The sequence below is a fragment of the Balaenoptera physalus genome, assembly GCF_965194825.1.
Source record: "Balaenoptera physalus genome assembly, chromosome: 3".
Classification (NCBI taxonomy): Eukaryota; Metazoa; Chordata; class Mammalia; order Artiodactyla; family Balaenopteridae; genus Balaenoptera; species Balaenoptera physalus.
In genome coordinates, this window is record NC_138890.1 from 307,999 (window position 1) to 326,694 (window position 18,696).

Here is an 18,696-nt window from a genome sequence, read left to right on the forward strand (position 1 = left end):
ATTCAGTGGGTTACTCTTTTTCGTGGCTGCATAGTACTCCCCCGTGAGTTTGCTGCAGTGTATTTACCCATCCTCCAGCTGATGGAAATCAAAAATAATATGTAGGGGGCTTCCCTGGTGGCGCAGTGGTTGAGAATCTGCCTGCCAATGCAGGGGACACGGGTTCGAGCCCTGGTCAGGGAAGATCCCACATGCCACGGAGCAGCTGGGCCCGTGAGCCACAGTTACTGAGCCTGCACGTCTGGAGCCTGTGCTCCACAACAAGAGAGGCCGTGATAGTGAGAGGCCCGCGCACCGCGATGAAGAGTGGCCCCCGCTTGCCACAACTAGAGAAAGCCCCCGTACAGAAACGAAGACCCAACACGGCCATAAATAAATAAATAAATAAATATTAAAATAATAATCATAATAATATGTAGAATTGGGGACTCCCGGAACAGGGCGTTCATTGTGCTGTTCTCACAACTTGTCTGTAGGCTTGACGTCTTCCAGAAAACCACAGCGAGATACCGCTGTACCCAACTAGGATGGCTGCAATCAAAACGATGGCCAATCACAGCTGCTGGTGAAGAGGTGGGAACACTGGAGCCCTCGTGCATGGCTGGTGAGAATGTGAGATGGGGCAGCCGCTGTGGAAGACGTTCTGGCAGCTCCTCAAAAAGCCAACCATAGAATCACCATGTGACCCAGCAGTTCCACTCCTGGGTATATACATGAGCGAAATGGCGACTTATGTTCACACTTAAACTCGTACACGCACGTCCACAGTAGCATGATTCACGACAGCCAAAAGGCAGCAACAACCACGTGTCCATCAATGGATGATGGATAAACAGAATATGGTCCCTCCACACACGGGAGCATCACTCAACCATGCGAAGTGGTGAAGCATTGACATTTGATACAATATGGATGGAAGTTGAACACAATGCTCAGTGAGAGAAGCCACACACAGAAGGACACAAAGGGTGTGAGTCCGTTGATGCGAAACGTCCAGAACAGGCAAATCCACAGAGACAGAGAGTAGATTCGTGGTTGTCAGGGGCTGGGGAGGGGATGAGGGCAACTGCTGATGGGGACGGGGCTTCTCTTTGGGGTGATGGAATGTTCTGGAACTAGACAGAGGTAAGCGTTGACAACTCTGTACTGAAAGCACTAATTGCACAGTTTCCTGGGTGAACTGGGTGGCATGTGAATTATATTTCAGTGAAGCTGTTGTGAAAAGCACCTGGGGCGCAGCTGTTTTCCCAGGCGTGGGTCCCCTCCAGTCATACAGGGCCCTGGATCTTGTCCTCCTGGCAGGTGGGGTGGGGACAGTCTAGGAAGGGAAGACCAAGTTTCTAGCTGGCGGGACATGGAGGTGTTATTCCGAGCACCCAGTGAGGTCGTGGATTATCTCATTCCATCCTTCCAGCCTTCCCTCTCCAGGCCTATTTTCCACAGGAGGAGGCAAGGCTTGGGGAGGTGATGCCTGCAGGCCAGTCCCCTGGGTGCTGGCCTCAGGGCTCTGAGTGTGGGGAGACAGTCCGGGCTGGACTCCCATCTCAGTCCTGGGGTCCTGGGCTTGGATGTCTGCCACACCCCCTGCGTGGCCCTCCTGGGGCCAGGAAGAGGGATCAGGGAATCTCTGGAGCCACCAGGAAGGCATCACGGCGACACCGTCCGGCTGGACCGGTTGGCCCCCCCAGCAGTCCATCAGGGCAGGGTTGTCACCTTGTCCTCACCCCGGTGCTATTTAAAGGTGTCGCCTGCATCCATGGCTGTAGAACTGAGCCGCCAGGAGCCAAAATGCAGGGAGCCCTGGGATGTGTCCTGTGTGGGGCCTTGGGGAAATCCCTGCCCCTCTTGGGCCTTGGCTTCCCCACCTGTCAATGATGTCGCTTGGCTCTGAGTCTGTGAAGGTTTACTGCATTCACCTCGCAGGGCCCTGGGCACTGGGTGGGTGTGTCTGTAAATGATGAGCAGGTGTGGGTGTAAACAGTGCGGCCCCATTCCTACCACCTTGGACATGCAGAGACGGATGCTGGGGACGGGGTGCTGGCCTTGGTCATCATCCCGGTCCCCATCAGCTGGCCGCGGACATGCCCAACTGTCCATCCTCCCATTGGCCACCTTCCTGCCCAACACCTGTGTGCACAGCATGCTCCAACAGTTCACCTGCTCCTCCACCCACACTGTCCCCCAGGCCCACCCCTCAGCGAAGCCGCATGCCCCCTGGGCCTGGCTCTCAGGAAGCGCCAGTTGGACGGGTAGACAAGCCCCCCGGGGCATTCCCTGCCCAGGGGCCTGACTGGCAGGGACAGGCACTCGGGCCAGAACTTCCGTCCCAACCTCTGACCCCTGGGCAGCTCCGTCTCTCCCTGTCTCTCTGTCTCTCACACATCTGTCTGTCTCTGTCTCTGTCTCAGCCATCTCCGCCTGTGCAGTCTCATAGTCTCTGTCCCTCCATCTTAGTCTCTGTCTATCTCTGCCTCTCAGTCTCTTGTCTCTTTGTCTTTGTCTTTCTCTGTGTCTGGCTCTGTCTTTTTTTTTTTTTACCCTGTTAAAAAATTGATGTGTAGTTAATTTACAATGTTGTGTTAGCTTCAGGCGTACCGCAAAATGATTCAGTTATACATATATATCTATTCTTTTTTGGATTCTTTTCCATCATAGGTTATTACAAGACCTGTGCTGTACACCTGGCTCTGTCTTTATATCTCTCTGTCTCTGGCTCTGTCTCTCCTCTCTCTGGCTCTGACTCCCGCCATTTCTCTGTGGCCCGCCTCTCTCACACTCACACCCCCGCAGCCCCTGCAGGCCAATCTGGCTACTCACGGAGAAGCACCGCCCTCCCCGCCCCGCAAGACAAATAAACACGCGTGGAGGCCGGAGTGTTTTCCCGAATGGGCCCCCGCCCTTGTACTGGCCCCGCCCCCGTGGGGTGTCATCCCGCCCCCTGCGGCTCTGGCCCCGCCCCCCAGGAGCCGCATTGGCCTGTCCCAGACTTTGCAGGGCGGTCAGGCCGCCCTGACCACGGCCCCGCCCCGCATCCCGGCCCACCCACTGTGGCTCTGGCCCCGCCCCCGAGGCCCCCATTGGCCCCGTCAAGCACTCCGCCCCCCATCTCGCAATGGCAGAGCCGCGGACGCGCGCGGGGAGACAAGAGCAGGCGGCGGCGAGCGGGGCGCGGGGCTATACGCGGCCGCCTGTGGCTGGGCCTGGCGTGGCTACTGCTGGCACGGGCGCCCGGCGCCGCGGGGACCCCGAACAGTCCGCGGAGACCGCGCAGCTACACGCATCTGGAGGGCGACGTGCGCTGGCGGCGCCTCTTCTCCTCCACCCACTTCTTCCTGTGTGTGGACCCCAGCGGCCGCGTGCAGGGCACCCGCTGGCGCGACAGCCCTGACAGTGAGTAGCCGGGGGCGCTGCGCGGGGGCAGGGGTACAGGGCAGATAGGCGGACAATAACAGCAAAGGCAGCAGTAGTAGCAGCAGTGAGCTGGGATCCTCTCTCACTTGAGGGAGGGTCCGGAGGCTTCTCTGGCTGCGTGGCGTCAGCCAAGTCATTTTCTGACTGGGGCCTCAGTTTCCTCAACTGTAAAATGGGGTCCAACCCACTTGGAAGGAGGGTTGGACAGTTGGGGTGAAGGTCACAGGGGAAGCTCCCAGCTCCGGGCCTGGCTCAGCAGAAGGGTCTTTGTGAGATAGTTGAGGTTGGGGTCACGGGGCCCATTTACAGAGGGGAAGCTGAGGCTCCCGGAAGGGCCCCCGTGGGCGCAGTACATAATGAGATGGGGGCAGAGCTGGGTCTGAACTCTGAACTCCCCACCCTGCAAAACAAAACTCAGGACCTGCCAGAGTTGGGGACCCCTCTGTGTCTTCCTAGACACCCATTTGGCAGATGAGGAAACTGAGGCACAGAGAGGGCAAATGACCTGCCTGAGGTGGGAGGTGGGGGCATGGAGCTGGGGCTCCAAAGTGCCCAGAACCTCATCGAATTGGAGTCATATCCCTGCTGCCCTGCCCAGCAAACAGTAGGTGCTCAATATGTGTTTGTGGAATGTATGAGGCAAGAGGAGATGAAGGGACAAAGAAAGAGAAGGAGGAGGTTGGTGATAAGTGGGAGACCAGGGTGGTCGGTGACCCCAGGCCTGTCTCAGTCTCCCCACATTTTTGAGGCCGGGCAGGCGAGCGGGGGAGCCGAGCCATTGCCGGCCACTGCCTGAATCACCACCATTAGGGCAGATAATCACCCCTGCCCTTCCCACCTGCTTTCATCTGGGGCTCTCAAGGCCCTCATTAGGCTAACTGGACAAGGGCAAGACAGGGGGCTGGGCCAGTTGCTCAGTGGTGGGCCTGGCCAAGAACGGTGGCCTTGGGCTGGGGGTGAGGTCTGGCTCTGCTGGGTGACCTGGGACAGTCACTGCTTCTCTCTGAGCCTCGGTTTCCCCATCTGGGCAGCGATAAGTGTGACAATGAGGAGGTGGGCTTGAGTTGAGCCTCATATAGAAAGAAGGAGCGGGCCGTGCACAAGAGGAGCTGAGTGCCTGACCCAGGAAATAGCAGGTGCAAATGTCCTATGGGACATGAGGTGAGCTGCCCGTTACCTGAGGCATCCAAGTCCAGACTGAACACCAGAGGGCAAGGCCTTGACTCCAGATTAGGCCCCAGTGCCTGGGTGTGGCTCAGAGAGTGTGGGCTGGCGCTTGTCCCCCAGCTCTGCTTCACTGGACAGGAAACATCAGCTCAAATGGGGCAGGGCTCTCCCAGGGTCATCCATCCACAGACAGGGCCCGAGGAACTGGCTCTGCCACTTCTCAGGCCTCAGTTTTCCCCTGTGGGAAGTGGGCACGGTCCACACCTCCCTCCTGGGGCTGCTGTGTGGGCTTGGTGGGATACAATGCCTGGCATACAGTTGGCACTCAAGCAGTGTTAGCGGGTATCACTGATGTGAACACACTGTGCTTTAAACACCCTGTGTCCCACCCCCAGGCCGTTGCCTGGGCCGTCTGTCTGGAATTGTCTGGAATTGTCTCCCCCATAACCGGACACGGCCGCGGCTAGCCGAGCTGTCATGGTCACTGCCGGCGGTCTACATCTGATAGCAGCAGCTCACCTGGCAGGCACACACCTCCTCTGGCTTGGTTTTCTCATCCCTGACTAACGGGGCCCTCCCCTGGGCTCCCCATTGCCCTCCAGAGAAAAGCCTGAGCCCTCCCCACTGACTTCCCCCTACCCATCCGGGCCAGTCCTGCCTCAGGCCTTCCCCCTGGCCTGGTGTCCTTCCTCCCCCGCCCCCGGCCTCGGGGCAGATGCGGGCAGAACCTGCGTGGTCCCTGGTGCGTCCCCACGCCCAGCACAGGGCCAGGAGCACGGTAGGTACTTGGGGAATGTTCCCCACACGAATGAATGAATGAAGAGCGGGGTGGGTGGGCGAGTGGGTGGTGGGCGGGCCCTGACCCAGCCCCTCCCCGCAGGCGTCTTCTTCGAGTTGCGCTCTATCCGCGTGAGCGTCGTGGCGCTGAAGGCCATGAACACCGGCTTTTACGTGGCCATGAACCGCCGCGGCCGCCTCTCCTGGTCGGTGAGTGCAAGTGCGCGGGGTGGGCTGGGGTGCGTGGGGCGCGCCCGGCGGGGGCGTGTCCAGGGGCGTGCCCAGGGCCGCTTACAGCCCGCCCCGCAGCGGGTCTGCGTTAGGTTCCGGGAGCGCATCGAGGAGAACGGCTACAACACCTACGCGTCCGTGCGCTGGCGCCACCGCGGCCGGCCCATGTTCCTGGCGTTGGACGCGGGGTTGGGGGGACGGGGGGGTGCGGCGCGGGGGCCCGGAGGCGCGGGGTCCGCACGCAGCGACATCACCCGCCCACGCACTTCCTGCCCGTCCTGGTCTCCTGAGGCCCAGGATCCATGAGTGATGGCTGGACCGAGATTCCAGGAGGCGCGCGAGCCGGGCGGGCGGCTGAAGACCGAGGCCGGGGAAGGCCCGGTCCGGACGAGCCCGTGTCTGGTGACTCACTGGTTTCACGTGCGTTGAGCACCTGCTGTGCTGGGCACTGGGGACACCGCCGGACCCCACAGACGCGGCCGGCCCTCAGGGAGCCCCTGAGTCTAGGGGACAGTGAGCTGAGCAGGGTCCATAGGAGTCCAGTCACAAGCTGGGGGGCAGGGAGGCTTCGACAAAAGCACCTGCCAGTTTGGAGACGGGGACTTGGCCACGTGGGGGCCAGGTCTGGGAGGGCACTCCAGGCCGGGCACAGCCAAGCAAAGGCTCGGACCTGGGAACTCATTGGGGTGCCTGAGGCAGCGAGGAGGTGAGGGAGGCTGGGGGACACCGACCCGCCATAGACTGGCAGGGCCTGGTCCTGGGCCTCTGAGCACGTGTCACCTCACGGGGCAGAGGGGACTTCGCAGGTGGGATTGTTAAGGCCCCTGAGACAGGGACGACCCTGGATTCCCCGAGGGGCCCAGCGTCATCCCAGGGTCCTTATAAGAGGGAGGCGGGAGGGTCAGAGGCAGAGAGACGGGAGATGCTGCGCTGCTGGCTGTGAGGATGCAGGAGGGGCCGCGAGCCAGGGATGCGGCGCCTCTAGAAGCTGGAAAAGGCGGGAACCGATGCTCCCCTGGAGCCTCCGGAAGGACCCGCCCTGCCCACGCCTGCATTTAGCCCCTAAGATGCAAATTGTGACCCCAGGACTGAGATGATAAGCGTGTTGTTTTAAGCCACCAAGTTTTGGTGACTTGTCACAGCTGCCCTTGGAGACGCGAACACAGAGCCCCTCAGATCCAGCAGGGTGTACAGGCTGGGGTGGGGGTGGGGCACGATCAGCCTCCTGGGGGTTGATCTTCCTCTGAGGGGCAGGGGTGGAGCCAAGAGGGTGCAGGGGAGGCTCCCACCCCTCCCAGCAGCCACCTTCCACTTCAGAGACGGAAGACCAATATGGGGGGCACTTCCCAGGGCGCAGGCTGGACACTCACCGGCCAAGGCAGCCGTGTGACCCGGATGGGGGACAGCCTGTGGATGACACGCCAGCTGCGGGGGCTCGGCCGGCTCACCTCCCTGACCCGGGGCTGCGCCCCCCGACGCACACAAGTAACACGCCAGCCACCTGCTTTTCTTTCTAAGTAGATGTATTTTTAAATAGCTTTCAAGATACACATATTTTCTCCTTTAAAAAACGTCTGTCAGAGCAGTTTCGTCCTTGTTTTGCTGGTCATCCTGGTGGTCCCGGGCCCCCGAGCTTGGGGTGGGGTGCAGCGGCCTGTCCACGCGGTTGGGACCCCAGCCGAGCGACTCCACCCTGTCTCTCCACAGATCATGCAGGGCCGCGAGTGAGCTCAAACGTCCATTTATTTCAAAGCAGTAATAATTTAAAATTATAAAAACCTTTCTGCCGCCGAACACGTACAGGGTGAGGTCAGAGACAAACAGGAAGGGAGTCAGACGCCCCGGGCGGCATGTGCCCAGCCCGGCCCGGCCCATCCCTGGGGAGGCCAGGCTCCCTCCGCAGCCGGGAGGGGCGGGTCCTCCAAGCCTGTGCCGCGGTGGGCCCGGCGGCACCACAGTCCGTGAGCGCGAGGGGTGCAGGGGGGCCGCGGCGATCGCAGTCCCGGCCCGCGGCCCGGTGCTCGCCCTGGGGGCCGGCCGGGATGCTCAGGAGCTGCTGGCTGGGTTCTCGTTACCGGGCGAGCTGGAGGAGGAGGACGAGGAGGAGGAGAAGCTCACGCCCGCCAGGCCTGGGGGGTCGGTGGCCGTGTTCTGTCCTGTGAGGCTTTTTCGGCAGACGGGGCAGCTGTCGTGCTTTGCGGGGACAGAGGGGAGAGGGGAGCCGTTCAGAGGCGGGTGGGGCAGGGAGGGTCCCGGGCTGGCCCGCTGCTCACCTGCTCCAGCCAGGGCACGATGCAGCCGTCGTGGAAGAGGTGGTTGCAGGGCAGCTGCCGCACACGCTCGCCCAACCCGTAGTCGTCCTTGCACACGGGGCACTCCAGCCCGGAGCCTGTGGGAGCGGGCGGGCCACGGGGCTCTCAGGGGGGCTTCTCTGCAGCCCCCACCAAAGGTGTCCCAGGAGATGGAGGGCACACTGGCCTCAGGACCACCGAGAAGGCTGGGCGTGGGCGCGTACCTACGTGCTCCTCGGTCACGGGGATGGTGGGGAGGGCCTGGATTTTCTCTTTGTCTGCGGGCGGGGGACCCGTGTTTTCAAACTGATTGAGGAGCTGAAAGACAAGAGGCCAGAGTGCTGGGAGCTTGTTGGCGGGCGGGCAGGGCCCTCGCCCCACGGGGCTCTGAAATGCAAGGCTGGGTTACCTGCAAAAGCACCGAGGCCCCGTTTGTCCTGGCCCGACCCCCTCAGGGGTCAGAGGTCAGCTGCCCCCAGGAGGCCCAGCCCCGGGCTTCTGCCCACTCTTCTGCTCATCTAGTGAGCGTCACTTCACAGCCGGGGCCGGCGGGCACCTCCCAGGGCCGAGGCACCTCCCCGAATCCTCGCGCGGCTACAACCAGGGGGCCGGGCGCCAGTGACAAAATACTCAGTGGAAGGCCCCAAGGTGGTCACGTCCCCACCTCACAAGTGCCACCAGGGACGTGGACGTGGGAGACGACACCCTGTCCTCCAGGGAGCACGGGCCTGTAAAGTCGTCGTGCCCGGTACCAGCCCCAGGGAGGCCCCTGTACCTGCGTGATGATTGCATCCAGGCCGTTGGCCCCCCAGGCGTAGTCCATTGGGTTTGAATGCAGGACGCCCCTGGGCAAAGAAGTCTGGGGTTCAAGTGGCAGAGGAGCCGGACAGGGTGCAGGGGGACCCCCCCCACCTACTCACCAGGGGCCCAGGCCCAGGTTGGGGATGGTGGCCGGGGTGATGATGCCGTTGACCAGCTGCTGGATGATCCTGGAACAGAACAGCCAGGCCCAAGGTTAGCGCCCTCCCACGGAGGGGCCAGCGTCAAGGGGTTGGCTTTTCAACTGGTAATAATAAGAACTAAACACGAAAGGCGCCCCAAGGCAGGGTCTCCTTGAGGCCTGCATGGCGCCTGTCAATGCACGACTACATCCAACTCTCATTTTGCAACCTGGGGAAAGCACCGTGGGTGATCCCAGGGGCTTAAGGAACTGTGGGGTCAGCCCAGCTGTTCGTGGCAGCCCTGAAACGTGCCGGCTGAGGTCACAGTGAGCCAGGCTGTGTCCTGAGCTGGACAGGCCTCGGCCTACCTGCAGTCAAGTTCCATCTACAAAGACCCACGAAAGCTCAGCCCCATCTCCTGCAGAGCTGGGACGGGCCTACTAGGTCCTCCTGTCCTCACGACCCCGCACACGGGAGGGAGCAGGGACACCGGACACCGCACACCGCTGCTCGCCTGCACCCGGGACGGCTCGTCTGGGCGTGGACCAGCACATCTCAGCAGATGAAGATGCCCACAGGGCGGAGGCCCCCCTGAGAAGGACGATGGGGGGCGTGGGGAGGGGCAGGCAGGCGGTGGGCACACAGCTCCTCGGGCCAGCCGGACCCACCGGGGAACCGCCCTGCCCAGAGGACGGCCCCTGAGCCAGCACCCACACCTCCGTGCCCACAGAACCTCCTGGAAGGATAGCTGGCTGCTCTGCCTGAGCGGGGTGGGGCGGGCTCGAAGCCCCGAGCGTCCCGCCCGCGGCCGCCCCCGGGCCCCCTCACCCTTCCAGCGTGGGGACGCCTTCGTGCCGGCCGGTGGTCCGCCTCGCGGTGAGGCGGGCGCGGGGCTGCCGGGCGCCGTACCGGTGCCGGGAGTGCTGCTCTCTCTCCCGCCGGCTCTCGGGGTCCCTGCCGTCGTCGGCCTGCGCCCCGGGGGGGAAGGTGGGAATCTCGAAGCTGTCGTCAAAGATGCCGAAAGCAAAGTGCCCGTAGCCCTGCGGCAGCGTGAACAGGGGCTGGTCCACGTTCTGCAGAGAGGAGGGCCGTGACCGCGTGGATGGGGACGCGGAGGGGGCGGGGGCGGGGAGGGAGGCCACCGCTCACCGCTCACCTCGAACGGCTGCCGGCTCTGGTCCGCGGGGGCTGTGGAGGGGGCCGAGCCGTTCTCTGCACTCCTGGGAGGACAGGCGCCGTCAGCAGCGGGGCAAAGGCGGGACCCCCGTACCCACGGGCCTCAGGCCGCCTTCCGCAGCCCCTGCCCAGGGCCCGAGGCAGGAGGCTGAGGAGCCTAAGGGCGGAGGTCCAGCCCACCCCCCACCCAGGTCCAGCCGCCGGCCCTCGTCACGGCCCCCCCATCCCCCCTACCAGGTTCGGCCAGCGCACCCTCGGGCCGAGGGTCTGTACTGGGGCCAGCCTTACCTGGTCTCTTCCGGAAGCTCCTCGATAAAGCCAGACTCGCATCTTGGGCAGATGTAATCCTGCAGGAGGAGAGGGCAGCGAGCATGATCTCTGGGCTGCGGTAGGGCCAGGATGGGCGTCATCTCAAGGCCCTGGGTATGAACCCGCCAGGTCTGGTCGGGCCGCCCCGGGCAGGGCTGGCGCACAGACGCCCTTGCCCGTGGCTACAGCCTCCGATGCTCCCCTCGCAGGTGGGCTCCGAGCTCCCCAGTGGCCTCCTCGACCTCCCATGTCCCCGAGTCCATCAGCCTGTGTTCCCCACAGTGACACAAGTCACAGTTTCGGGGCCTCCAGTCAGCCGCATCCGTCAACAGGCTAGTTGACATGGGTTCAGCGAACTCTCCCAACTTGGGAGACACGAGAATGTTCTGTGACACCCTCGCCCACACACGCACATAAAGGAGGGCTGGGAGAGTGACTAGCGGGGCTCCAGGACTATCTGGGCCTTGGAGCAGATCCGCTCCCAGGAAGGTGGCCGCCGAGGGTGGGAGGCACCACCCAGGCAGAGGGACCGTCCTGCGGAACATTTTGGCAGCCCCAGCACGCAGCCCATGACACCAGGCTGGAGCTCAACTCCATCCACACCGGCCACCTGCCCTCCCAGCCCTCACTTTCCCCAGGCCGGACAGCCAGCGGGCAGAGACCATGATGTTCCAAGGGAGCGGAGAGGGGGACCCGCCCCAGGGACGGCAAGACGTCTGAGCACCAAAGCCACCACTCAGGCCCAGAACCGGGCCCAGGCCCCACGTGTCCCAAAGCCATGCAAACAGGGAGCTGAGCCGCGAGCGGGAGGTGCTTCCACCCGAGGCCACCCGCGTACCCACGGGGAGAGGCGCGGTTCCCGGGAGCAGAGGGCACCGCTGGCCTTGCCACCCTCTGCAGGGAGCGATGCCGGGGTGTGGCGGGCACGGCCCACCCTGCGGACGGCGGGACCACCACGGTGCATACTGTGTCCCCCCACCTGCCTCGCTCCAGAAAGCAAAGCGAGGTCGAGGATCAGAGGACACTGTCTGAGCCACGGGGAGGGCGGCTGGAGCTGCACAGGTGATGGGGACTTGTATCCAGAATACCTACAGAACTCTCACAATTCAACAACAAAAAGACAAACACCCTGGTTAAAAAACGGCCAGAGAGAATGGTAGTGTGATGAATTGGAAGATTGGGATTGACATACATACACTAATACGTATAAAATGGATAACTAATAAGAACTTGCTACATAAAAAAAATAAATAAAATTCAAAACTTAAAAAAAAAAAAAAAAAGGACAGAAGATCAGAACAGACGTTTCTCCCTAGATAGACAAGTGGCAACAAGCCAAGAACAGACACACAACACAGGCAACAGGGAAACGCAACCCGAAACCAGTGGGACACACTTCACACCCGCCCGGATGGCTGGACCCACAAAGCCAGCAGAGACCAGTGTGGGGAGGAGGTGGAGAAATCGGAACCCCTACACGGCCGGTGGGGGCGTGAAACGGGGCAGCGTCCTCGAAAAAACAGTCACAGTCACCCCACGACCCTGATTCCACTGCCAGGCGTCCACCAGGGGCAATGGAGACACACGTCCACAGCAGCCAAAGGTGGACACAACCTAAGTGTCCAGCAGCGGATGACGGATAAACACGACATGGTCCCTCCACACACAGGAACATCACTCAGCCACGTAAAGGGGTGAAGCCTCGACGCTCACTACAGTGTGGATGGACCCCGAGAACACGATGCTCAGTGAGAGAAGCCAGACGCAGAAGGACACACAGGGTGTGATTCCATTGATGGGAAACATCCAGAACAGGCCAATCCACAGACAGAGACAGAGAGTGGACTAGTGGTTATCAGGGGCTGGGGTGACAGCTGATGGGCACAGGGCTTCTGTTTGGGGTGACGGAATATTCTGGACTTGGACAGAGGTGACTGCTGGCTTCAGGACTCTGAGTGGACTGAACACACCAACGTGTACGCTTTTAAGTGGGTGGAGTGTATCGCAATAACGCTGAGCCAGAAACGACAGGGATGGCAGCGCTCTGCCCTCCTGAGCAGGGGCGAGGGGCCCAGGGGAGGCTCCCCTACACAGTGAGTGGCCACGCCAGTTGTCACTGGCGTGGGATTTCCAGGGCCGGCGGGGGCATCACTCGGGCTCCTCCTAAGGCCCCCCAGCCAGCCCTCAACCTGTTGTTTATTTCAACGTTTCACAGGGTGCAAAACGTGGCCACAGGAGGCTTTGTGATGGGTGACCCGGTGACCAGGGTTCTCACTCACTCCGGGAGCCCCTGGTGGGAGGGCAATGGACACGGGCAAACGTGGCTGCAGGTGAGTCTGTGGTGACCGAGCTTAGGAAGCTGGGAACCAGACGGCTCCTGAACACAAGCTCACAGGCAAGCTGGGACTCTGGCCTGCCCACACCACCAGGGTCTGACCCGGGTCAGCAGGCAGGTCCAGAACCTCACTGGAGCCTGGCAGAACCCCCGTGAGAAGCGTCTCTCTCCCTCCTGGGGACCCTGCCTGCCCCAGGCCCGCACCCTGCCCTGGGGTGAGCCTGGAAGAGCCAGGGCGGGGCTGGCGCCACACCCTCCTGGAGACTGGGCACCCCCTCTTCCACTCTTGAGGCTCGCCACTGCTCCTGGGTGCCTGAGAGCCTGTCACCTCGCCATTCTCTGGTGTCCCTGTGTCTCCCTGAGCCCAAGTGCTCCCCACCTCACCTTGCAGCCCCAGAACAACCCAGCCCGGCCACGCCCACTCCCAGCTCCGCCCATCTCTGGGCCTCTGCCATCCCCTGTCCCCTGTGTCCCCTCGATCCGAGCAGATATCTACCTGGCTTGCTCCCTGTCGGAAGCTGGGTCTGCTCAAACATCACCTCCCGGCTGCAAGCCTCGGTCTCCCCATCTGCAAATGGAGGGTGGCCTCAACCCCAGGCTCTGGAATCCGGCAGCCGCGGCCGTCCTGCGGCTCAGTGCTGGCTGTGGTCAGGCCCTGCTCTGCGCTCTCCGTCCTCGGAGAGTCCCATGCCCTGAGACTGAGTGGCCTGGCTGAGCAGTGCTTGCTCCACACCCAGGGATTCAGGCAGGGCCCCGGGCTCTGCTGGAAGGCGGTGGGGGAAGGCCCAGACCCTGGTCTTCCAATGCTCTCCTCCAAGGGCGTGTCCCTGAGATTTTTATTACATCACTGTGTAATAAAAGCGGTGGAAACCCTGGGATGGAGTGCTAGCCCCCCACAGGGCAGGGCCTGTCTCCCTCGGCAGGACCCCAGCTCGTGAGCACCTGTTCCTAGCCGAAGACGCCTCATCTTGAGGAGATGGCCGGCAAGGGGGCCATCCTGTCATCACCACCACAGCAACAGCGGCCGACCGGCAGACGGCGAGAGAGCAAGCGCTACATTTACTGAGCGTTTGCTCCCTGTGCTCGGCCAGCTGGGGCCCTCAGAGACAGGCCTCACCCTTCACGCGCCCCTTCACACCACGTGCAGACCCAGGCTCCCCGGCCAGGCGCGTGTGGTGAAGCCGAGGACACTGAGGTGGGAGCTGGAGAGACGCTGGCCTCGGCAGGCCCAGGCCCCCCAGTAAGGGTTGGGGCGCAGAGCTGCCGGGGGTATGTGAGCTCAGGTCCAGACACAGACGTGACGAGACTCCCCACGCCCCTGCAGCCCCTCGTGCTCCCAGCCTGGGCTCACCAGCCCACAGACCCCAGGGGCAACCCTCCTCAGATATCACTGGGCCCAGGGACCCACCCAGACCCCGTGGGCAAGTGCCCCCACCCCGCAGCACTCTCTTCTGCGTCTTAGCAGCTGCCCTGCAAAGCGCATTCACGCCCCTCTGTCCCCCCACAGTGTCTGTGAGCCCCACGCATGCCGGGGTGCAGCACCGTCCCGGGGCCTCGCGTCACCTGGGGCCCGCTGAGTGCCGGCAATCTCCCATCGTCGTGACACGTGGGCCCACCCTGCCGGGGGTGCGCCTCACTTCAGCCTCCAACGGCGCCGGGAGGCTCGGAGATGCAGCCGGGGAGCCCCACGGTGTGGCTCTGTCTGGTGCCCCTCGTCCAACCACCCCTCCGGGGCTCAGCCCCCTGCTGTCCCCCCAGACTCCCGCCCTGCGCCGCACCAGCTGTCTCTGGAGCAGCCGTCGGGTCGGCCCCGTGGGGCAGCCCTCATCTCTGGGCCCCTGGGTCTCAACTCCAGGCACGGGGCTGAGCCTCCCTGGGCCTCGGCAGCAGCAGGGGAAATGGGTGCCCTCGGCAGCTGCACAGCACGCCGCCGGGCGGGCGGGGGCCCAGCCTGCTCCCCAGCGGCTCTGTGCGGAGGGCAAGGTGCGGGTGCGTAAGCCTGGGGACACACACGGGCCTTCTCTCCTCACCCTGATGGCCCTCTGAGGCAGCCGCCAGGTCCTGTCCTCGTCCTCCGACCCTGCTCAGGGACACTTCTGAGAGCAAGGCAGGGGCCATCCACAGGACAGCAGGCCTCAACAAGGCCACCCGTGGTGGTGGGCCGAACCCCAAATGCCACCTGGTCCGCCCACCCGCGGGCCCCGCCCACGGACGCCCCACATCCACCTCGTCCCCGGTGCTCCCGTTTCCTGGGGGAATCGAGTCTGGGCCTGCGCACCTGCGCAGAGGCCTCCGGGCCGGCCAGCCGGTCCGGTTCCTGCTCCCACACGCCCGCTCCAGGCAGGCACCGGCCCCTCCCCGGCTTCCCGGGCCTCCCCTGCCCACGCGCGCCCGTCAAGCACAGGGGTGCCCTCGTCAACCCGTCTGACAGGCGAGGAGACCGAGGCCCAGGGCGTCTGGGCTGCTGGGAAGAAGCCTGCGGGCAGAGTGCCGCGACAGCAAGTCAGGAGGAGCAGCTCAACACCAGCCGGCGTCTCACTGCACACCAACCTCGGGGCCAGTTTCCCGTGAACAGAAGTCCGTGCTGGCGGGGGGCGAGGGGGGGCTGGCGGGGAGCACAAGTGCTGGCGGGGACCTCCCACTGTCACCACGTTAAGAGCCCACCTTCCTGCCCCCGAGAACACCAAGTGCGCCCCTTACTCATAAACAGACACCCACTCTACTGGGCCTCATCGAATCCCGTCCCAAACCCCACGCCGGTCCCCTCCCTGCCATTATTTGCGCTTAACAGAATTTACCAACATTCCCAATCAAATATTTGCCAATCGCTTGTTCAGCGTTGGCTCCCTATAAACTGGGAGGGCAAAGGTCATGGCTACCTTGTCACCACTGGATCCTGTGACTAGGAGGGACCTCGCTAGACCAGTGACAGTCGGAAAAGGTCAGGGTCCTTCTGGGCCAGGACCCGGGCCCCAGGCTGGCCCCGGGAAGGGAGGCCAGAACAGCTAGCAACACAGACTGCTCGGCCCCAGGCTTTCCGATGGCTCTGGACAGGCCACTCTGGGGTGAGCCTGAGACCCAGGGCCTGTCTGTGGCTCACAACAGTTGCGAGGGGCTGCGTGCAGCTCCTCCAGGCTGGGGTCTGTCCTGCGACCAGCCCCTTCCTGCCAGTCGAGAAAACCAGACCCATTGCTGGGGCGCGCAGGAAGCCGGAAGAGGCAGGAGGACTTCTTCCGGGACGCTGGAGTGGGGGAGTGGGGCAAGTCTCAGCTCCTCAAGTCTGCTCATGCACCCAGGGTTTCGATTTATGCCCCCCCGCCAAGCCCCTTGCCTCTGGAAGTCACACCACCTCTACCCTTTCTCTCCTCCTGGGCCCAGGCACTCCTCTCCGCTCCAAACCCTGACTCTGGCTCACTCTCCTCTGAAGCTGGGATAATGTCCACCAACTCCTTCTCCTGCCTCCCCCAGGGAAGCCCACAGCTGCAAAGGCAGGACTAAGAGTCTGGCTCTATAATCAACCAGGTGACCAAGGAGAGCTGGTGCTCTATCAATCGTTGCCACCTGCAGCTCCTTCCCCTGGTCAATCGCACCGCCCGCTTCTTGCTCCCCGGGAGCTAGCCGAGCGGCAAATGCCGGGAGCGGGGCCGCCCTGGGGCGCCGTGCCTTCAGTCTTCCACCCGTGCAGCGGGGGGAGGGTCGGCCGGGAGCGGGGGCACTGATCCCATCCTAGACCTACCGACTCGGAACTTCCGGGCTGACGGGTCTGGAAACCGAGCCTTTCACGAGCAGCCCTCCCGCGGCCTCCACCCGGGCGAGGGCGCAGGGCCCACCTGGGTGCAGGCCCCCACCCCCGGGAGGCAGAAGAACGCAGGCTCGGGCCGCCGTCGGGCCCGAGAGAGCGGCGACTCCCTCCCACGAGGCGCCCGCGGCGCCGACCGCGCTCGGGGCCGGCCCCGTTCCCTCCCGGCCGCCGGCCCCGCTGCGCCACCAGGGCCGCCCGCTTCCAGGCTCTCCGCGAGGACCTCAGTTTCCCCGTCCGAGCCAGCTAGCGTCAGCCTGAGGTAAAGGCCCCCGCCCGCCCGGCCTGGGCCTCACCGGCAGGCGCGGCACGATCTCGACCGAGCAGCAGTGGCAGAAGTACCGTCCGGGGTGCGGTGACGCCTCGGCCATGGCCACCGCCGCCTCCTCCGCGCCGCCCGCCCCCCCCGCGCGGCACCCGCCGCCCGCCGCCGGCCGTTTGCAGCTCCCTCGCCGGCCGACGCTCCCGCGCACGCTCACGCAAGGCACGCAGGGCACGCACGGCGTGAGACAGGGAAGGGCGGCGGAAGCGGGGCAGGCGGCGCACGAGGCGGGCGGTGGCTCGGGCAACGGTGGCTGCCGAGGGGCAAACTAGAAGCGGGCGCAGTGCCGGGGCGGGGCCAGGCCGTGGGGATGGCAGAGGGGGGCGGGTCCTGAGGGGGCGAGGCCGAGTACCCTTGGCAAACCTGGATCAGGGCCCGGGGTGGGGTTGGGGGCGGGGCCGAAGGCTGTGGGGAAGCCCGAAGGCTGCGGGGAAGGCCGAAGGCGGGTCTTGGGCGGGGCCGAGCCCCTCCTCTTATACAAATCTACAAAGGTCCCCGCTTCCCTCGTTATTGCTCTTATTGCCAAGTCCCACCTTTCTCTTACCTTTCTGTCCTCACTGTTCCTGGGACGCTCCTGAGCGCTCTCACCTCCGGGCCTTTGCCCTGGCTCTGCCCCTACCCGGTGCACCGTTCCCAAGACACCTGCGTGGCTTCCTAACCCACGCGTTTCAAGTCTTTGCTCTAATGTCCATCTATTGAGGCGCCCTCCGCAATAGCACTTATTTCCGCCTGATAAACTGTAGGGTCAGCTCCACAACAGAAGGGATTTTTGTATCTTGTTCCCGGCTGGACTCAGAACAGTGCCTGGCACACAGGCAATCCATAAACATTCGTTGAATGCATACAGACAGGAGACCCATTTCTGGATCAGGGAGGGCTGCCCTCCCATGCCTCAGTGTGGCACATGGGATAAGAGAGTCTGAGGCCTGCCAGGTGTGGCCTTGTTTCCATGATGCCTTCGGGTGAGAAGAGGGCAGAAAACCTAAACCCCCCAAAAAATTAATCAGCAGGCCAGGGTCATTTCTGAGGTTAGTTCCAGGCCAATCATGCACTTATTTCTTTATCCACTCGACAAACTTTCATTGAGCTCCTGTAGTATGCCAGACCCTTTGCTGGGTGCAAGGACACAGCAGGGGCAATCACAGACTCAACAGGCAATAAAAGTGGTTTTCTGAAGTACTCCATGTCTGGAGGAGACAGAGCTGGTTGCAGATACCCCCCAGCCCCGTGAGGTTGAGCCGGAGGATGAGTCCCTAGGGTAGCCTTGGTTCAGCCTGGGGAGACAGACAGGACTTCCCAGGGGAGAGGACATTGGAGTCAGGGCTTTGAAGAGCGAATAGGAGTTGGTTGGAGTTGCGCTTCCTGCTGAAGGGAGCATTGGAGCACGAGTGTCAAGGAACTACAGGTTGGAGCCTGTGTATAAAGGATCTTGAATGTCAAGAGACTAGGAACAGGGACTTGTCTGCCAGCCACCATTTTGTACCCCTCAAGGCTCAGTGATTCCAAGCCATTCCTGCTCTGACCACCAGAGAGCGCCCCAACCCTGTTGCTGGGAAACCAGGCAACACCCACCCACCCCCGCCCCGCCCCCCAGGATGGACCTTTTGCCTCAGGCCGTTAATGCCTAGCCCTGGGCTTGTTTCACACCAAAGACATATATTCATTCATTCATCCTGCAGAAGTTTGTTTCTGTTTTTTTGGTGTGGGTTTTTTTGTTTGTTTGTGTTTGTTTTGCCGCGCAGCTTGTGGGGTCTTAACTCCCCAACCAGGGATTGAACCCTGGGCCCTCGGCAGTGAGAGCACATAGTCCTAACCACTAGACTGCCAGGGAATTCCCCATCCTGCAGAAGTTTATGAGGTACTGCCCAAGAGGCCTTGGAGTCAGCGGGCATGCGTTCAAATCCCACCAAGTCACACTGGCTCTGTGGCCCTGGGCA

General features: G+C 62.9%; 2 protein-coding genes across 10 annotated transcripts; one reads left to right on the forward strand and one right to left on the reverse strand.

Moving 5' to 3' along the window:
* Positions 1-2,885: 2,885 nt before the first annotated feature.
* FGF22 (fibroblast growth factor 22) lies at positions 2,886-6,892 on the forward strand (the record flags this gene model as incomplete). Its single annotated transcript, XM_082453993.1, is given in 4 exon segments — positions 2,886-3,390; positions 5,459-5,565; positions 5,653-5,769; positions 5,772-6,892. Coding segments are annotated over 4 exon segments (834 nt in total). The 3' UTR covers positions 5,877-6,892.
* A 199-nt stretch (positions 6,893-7,091) lies between these two features.
* On the reverse strand, positions 7,092-16,923 carry RNF126 (ring finger protein 126). Of its 9 annotated transcripts, none has more exons than XM_082455167.1 (9): positions 16,734-16,923; positions 10,283-10,341; positions 9,975-10,038; positions 9,728-9,820; positions 8,798-8,866; positions 8,653-8,736; positions 8,102-8,195; positions 7,860-7,975; positions 7,092-7,779 (listed from the first exon to the last, which is right to left on the reverse strand). In XM_082455167.1, exons 1-9 carry the CDS (start codon positions 16,806-16,808, stop codon positions 7,633-7,635), a joined length of 801 nt encoding a protein of 266 aa, XP_082311293.1. In that variant the 5' UTR covers positions 16,809-16,923; the 3' UTR covers positions 7,092-7,632. The 9 variants fall into 9 exon arrangements, with proteins under 9 accessions (XP_082311293.1, XP_082311289.1, XP_082311295.1 ...); XM_082455163.1 differs by having other exon boundaries at positions 9,647-9,820; positions 16,734-16,922; XM_082455169.1 differs by having other exon boundaries at positions 8,653-8,722; positions 9,728-9,786; positions 16,734-16,921.
* Between the last annotated feature and the right edge of the window lie 1,773 nt (positions 16,924-18,696).

Excerpts from the sequence above, each read along its gene's own strand:
- RNF126 (XM_082455161.1), bottom strand. The coding sequence starts at position 16,808 with ATGGCCGAGGCGTCACCGCACCCCGGACGGTACTTCTGCCACTGCTGC. Across the intron at positions 10,039-10,282 it reads GAGCTTCCGGAAGAGACCAG|GAGTGCAGAGAACGGCTCGG; the intron begins GTAAGGCTGGCC and ends CTGTCCTCCCAG. Across the intron at positions 7,976-8,101 it reads CGTGACCGAGGAGCACGTAG|GCTCCGGGCTGGAGTGCCCC; the intron begins GTACGCGCCCAC and ends CCGCTCCCACAG.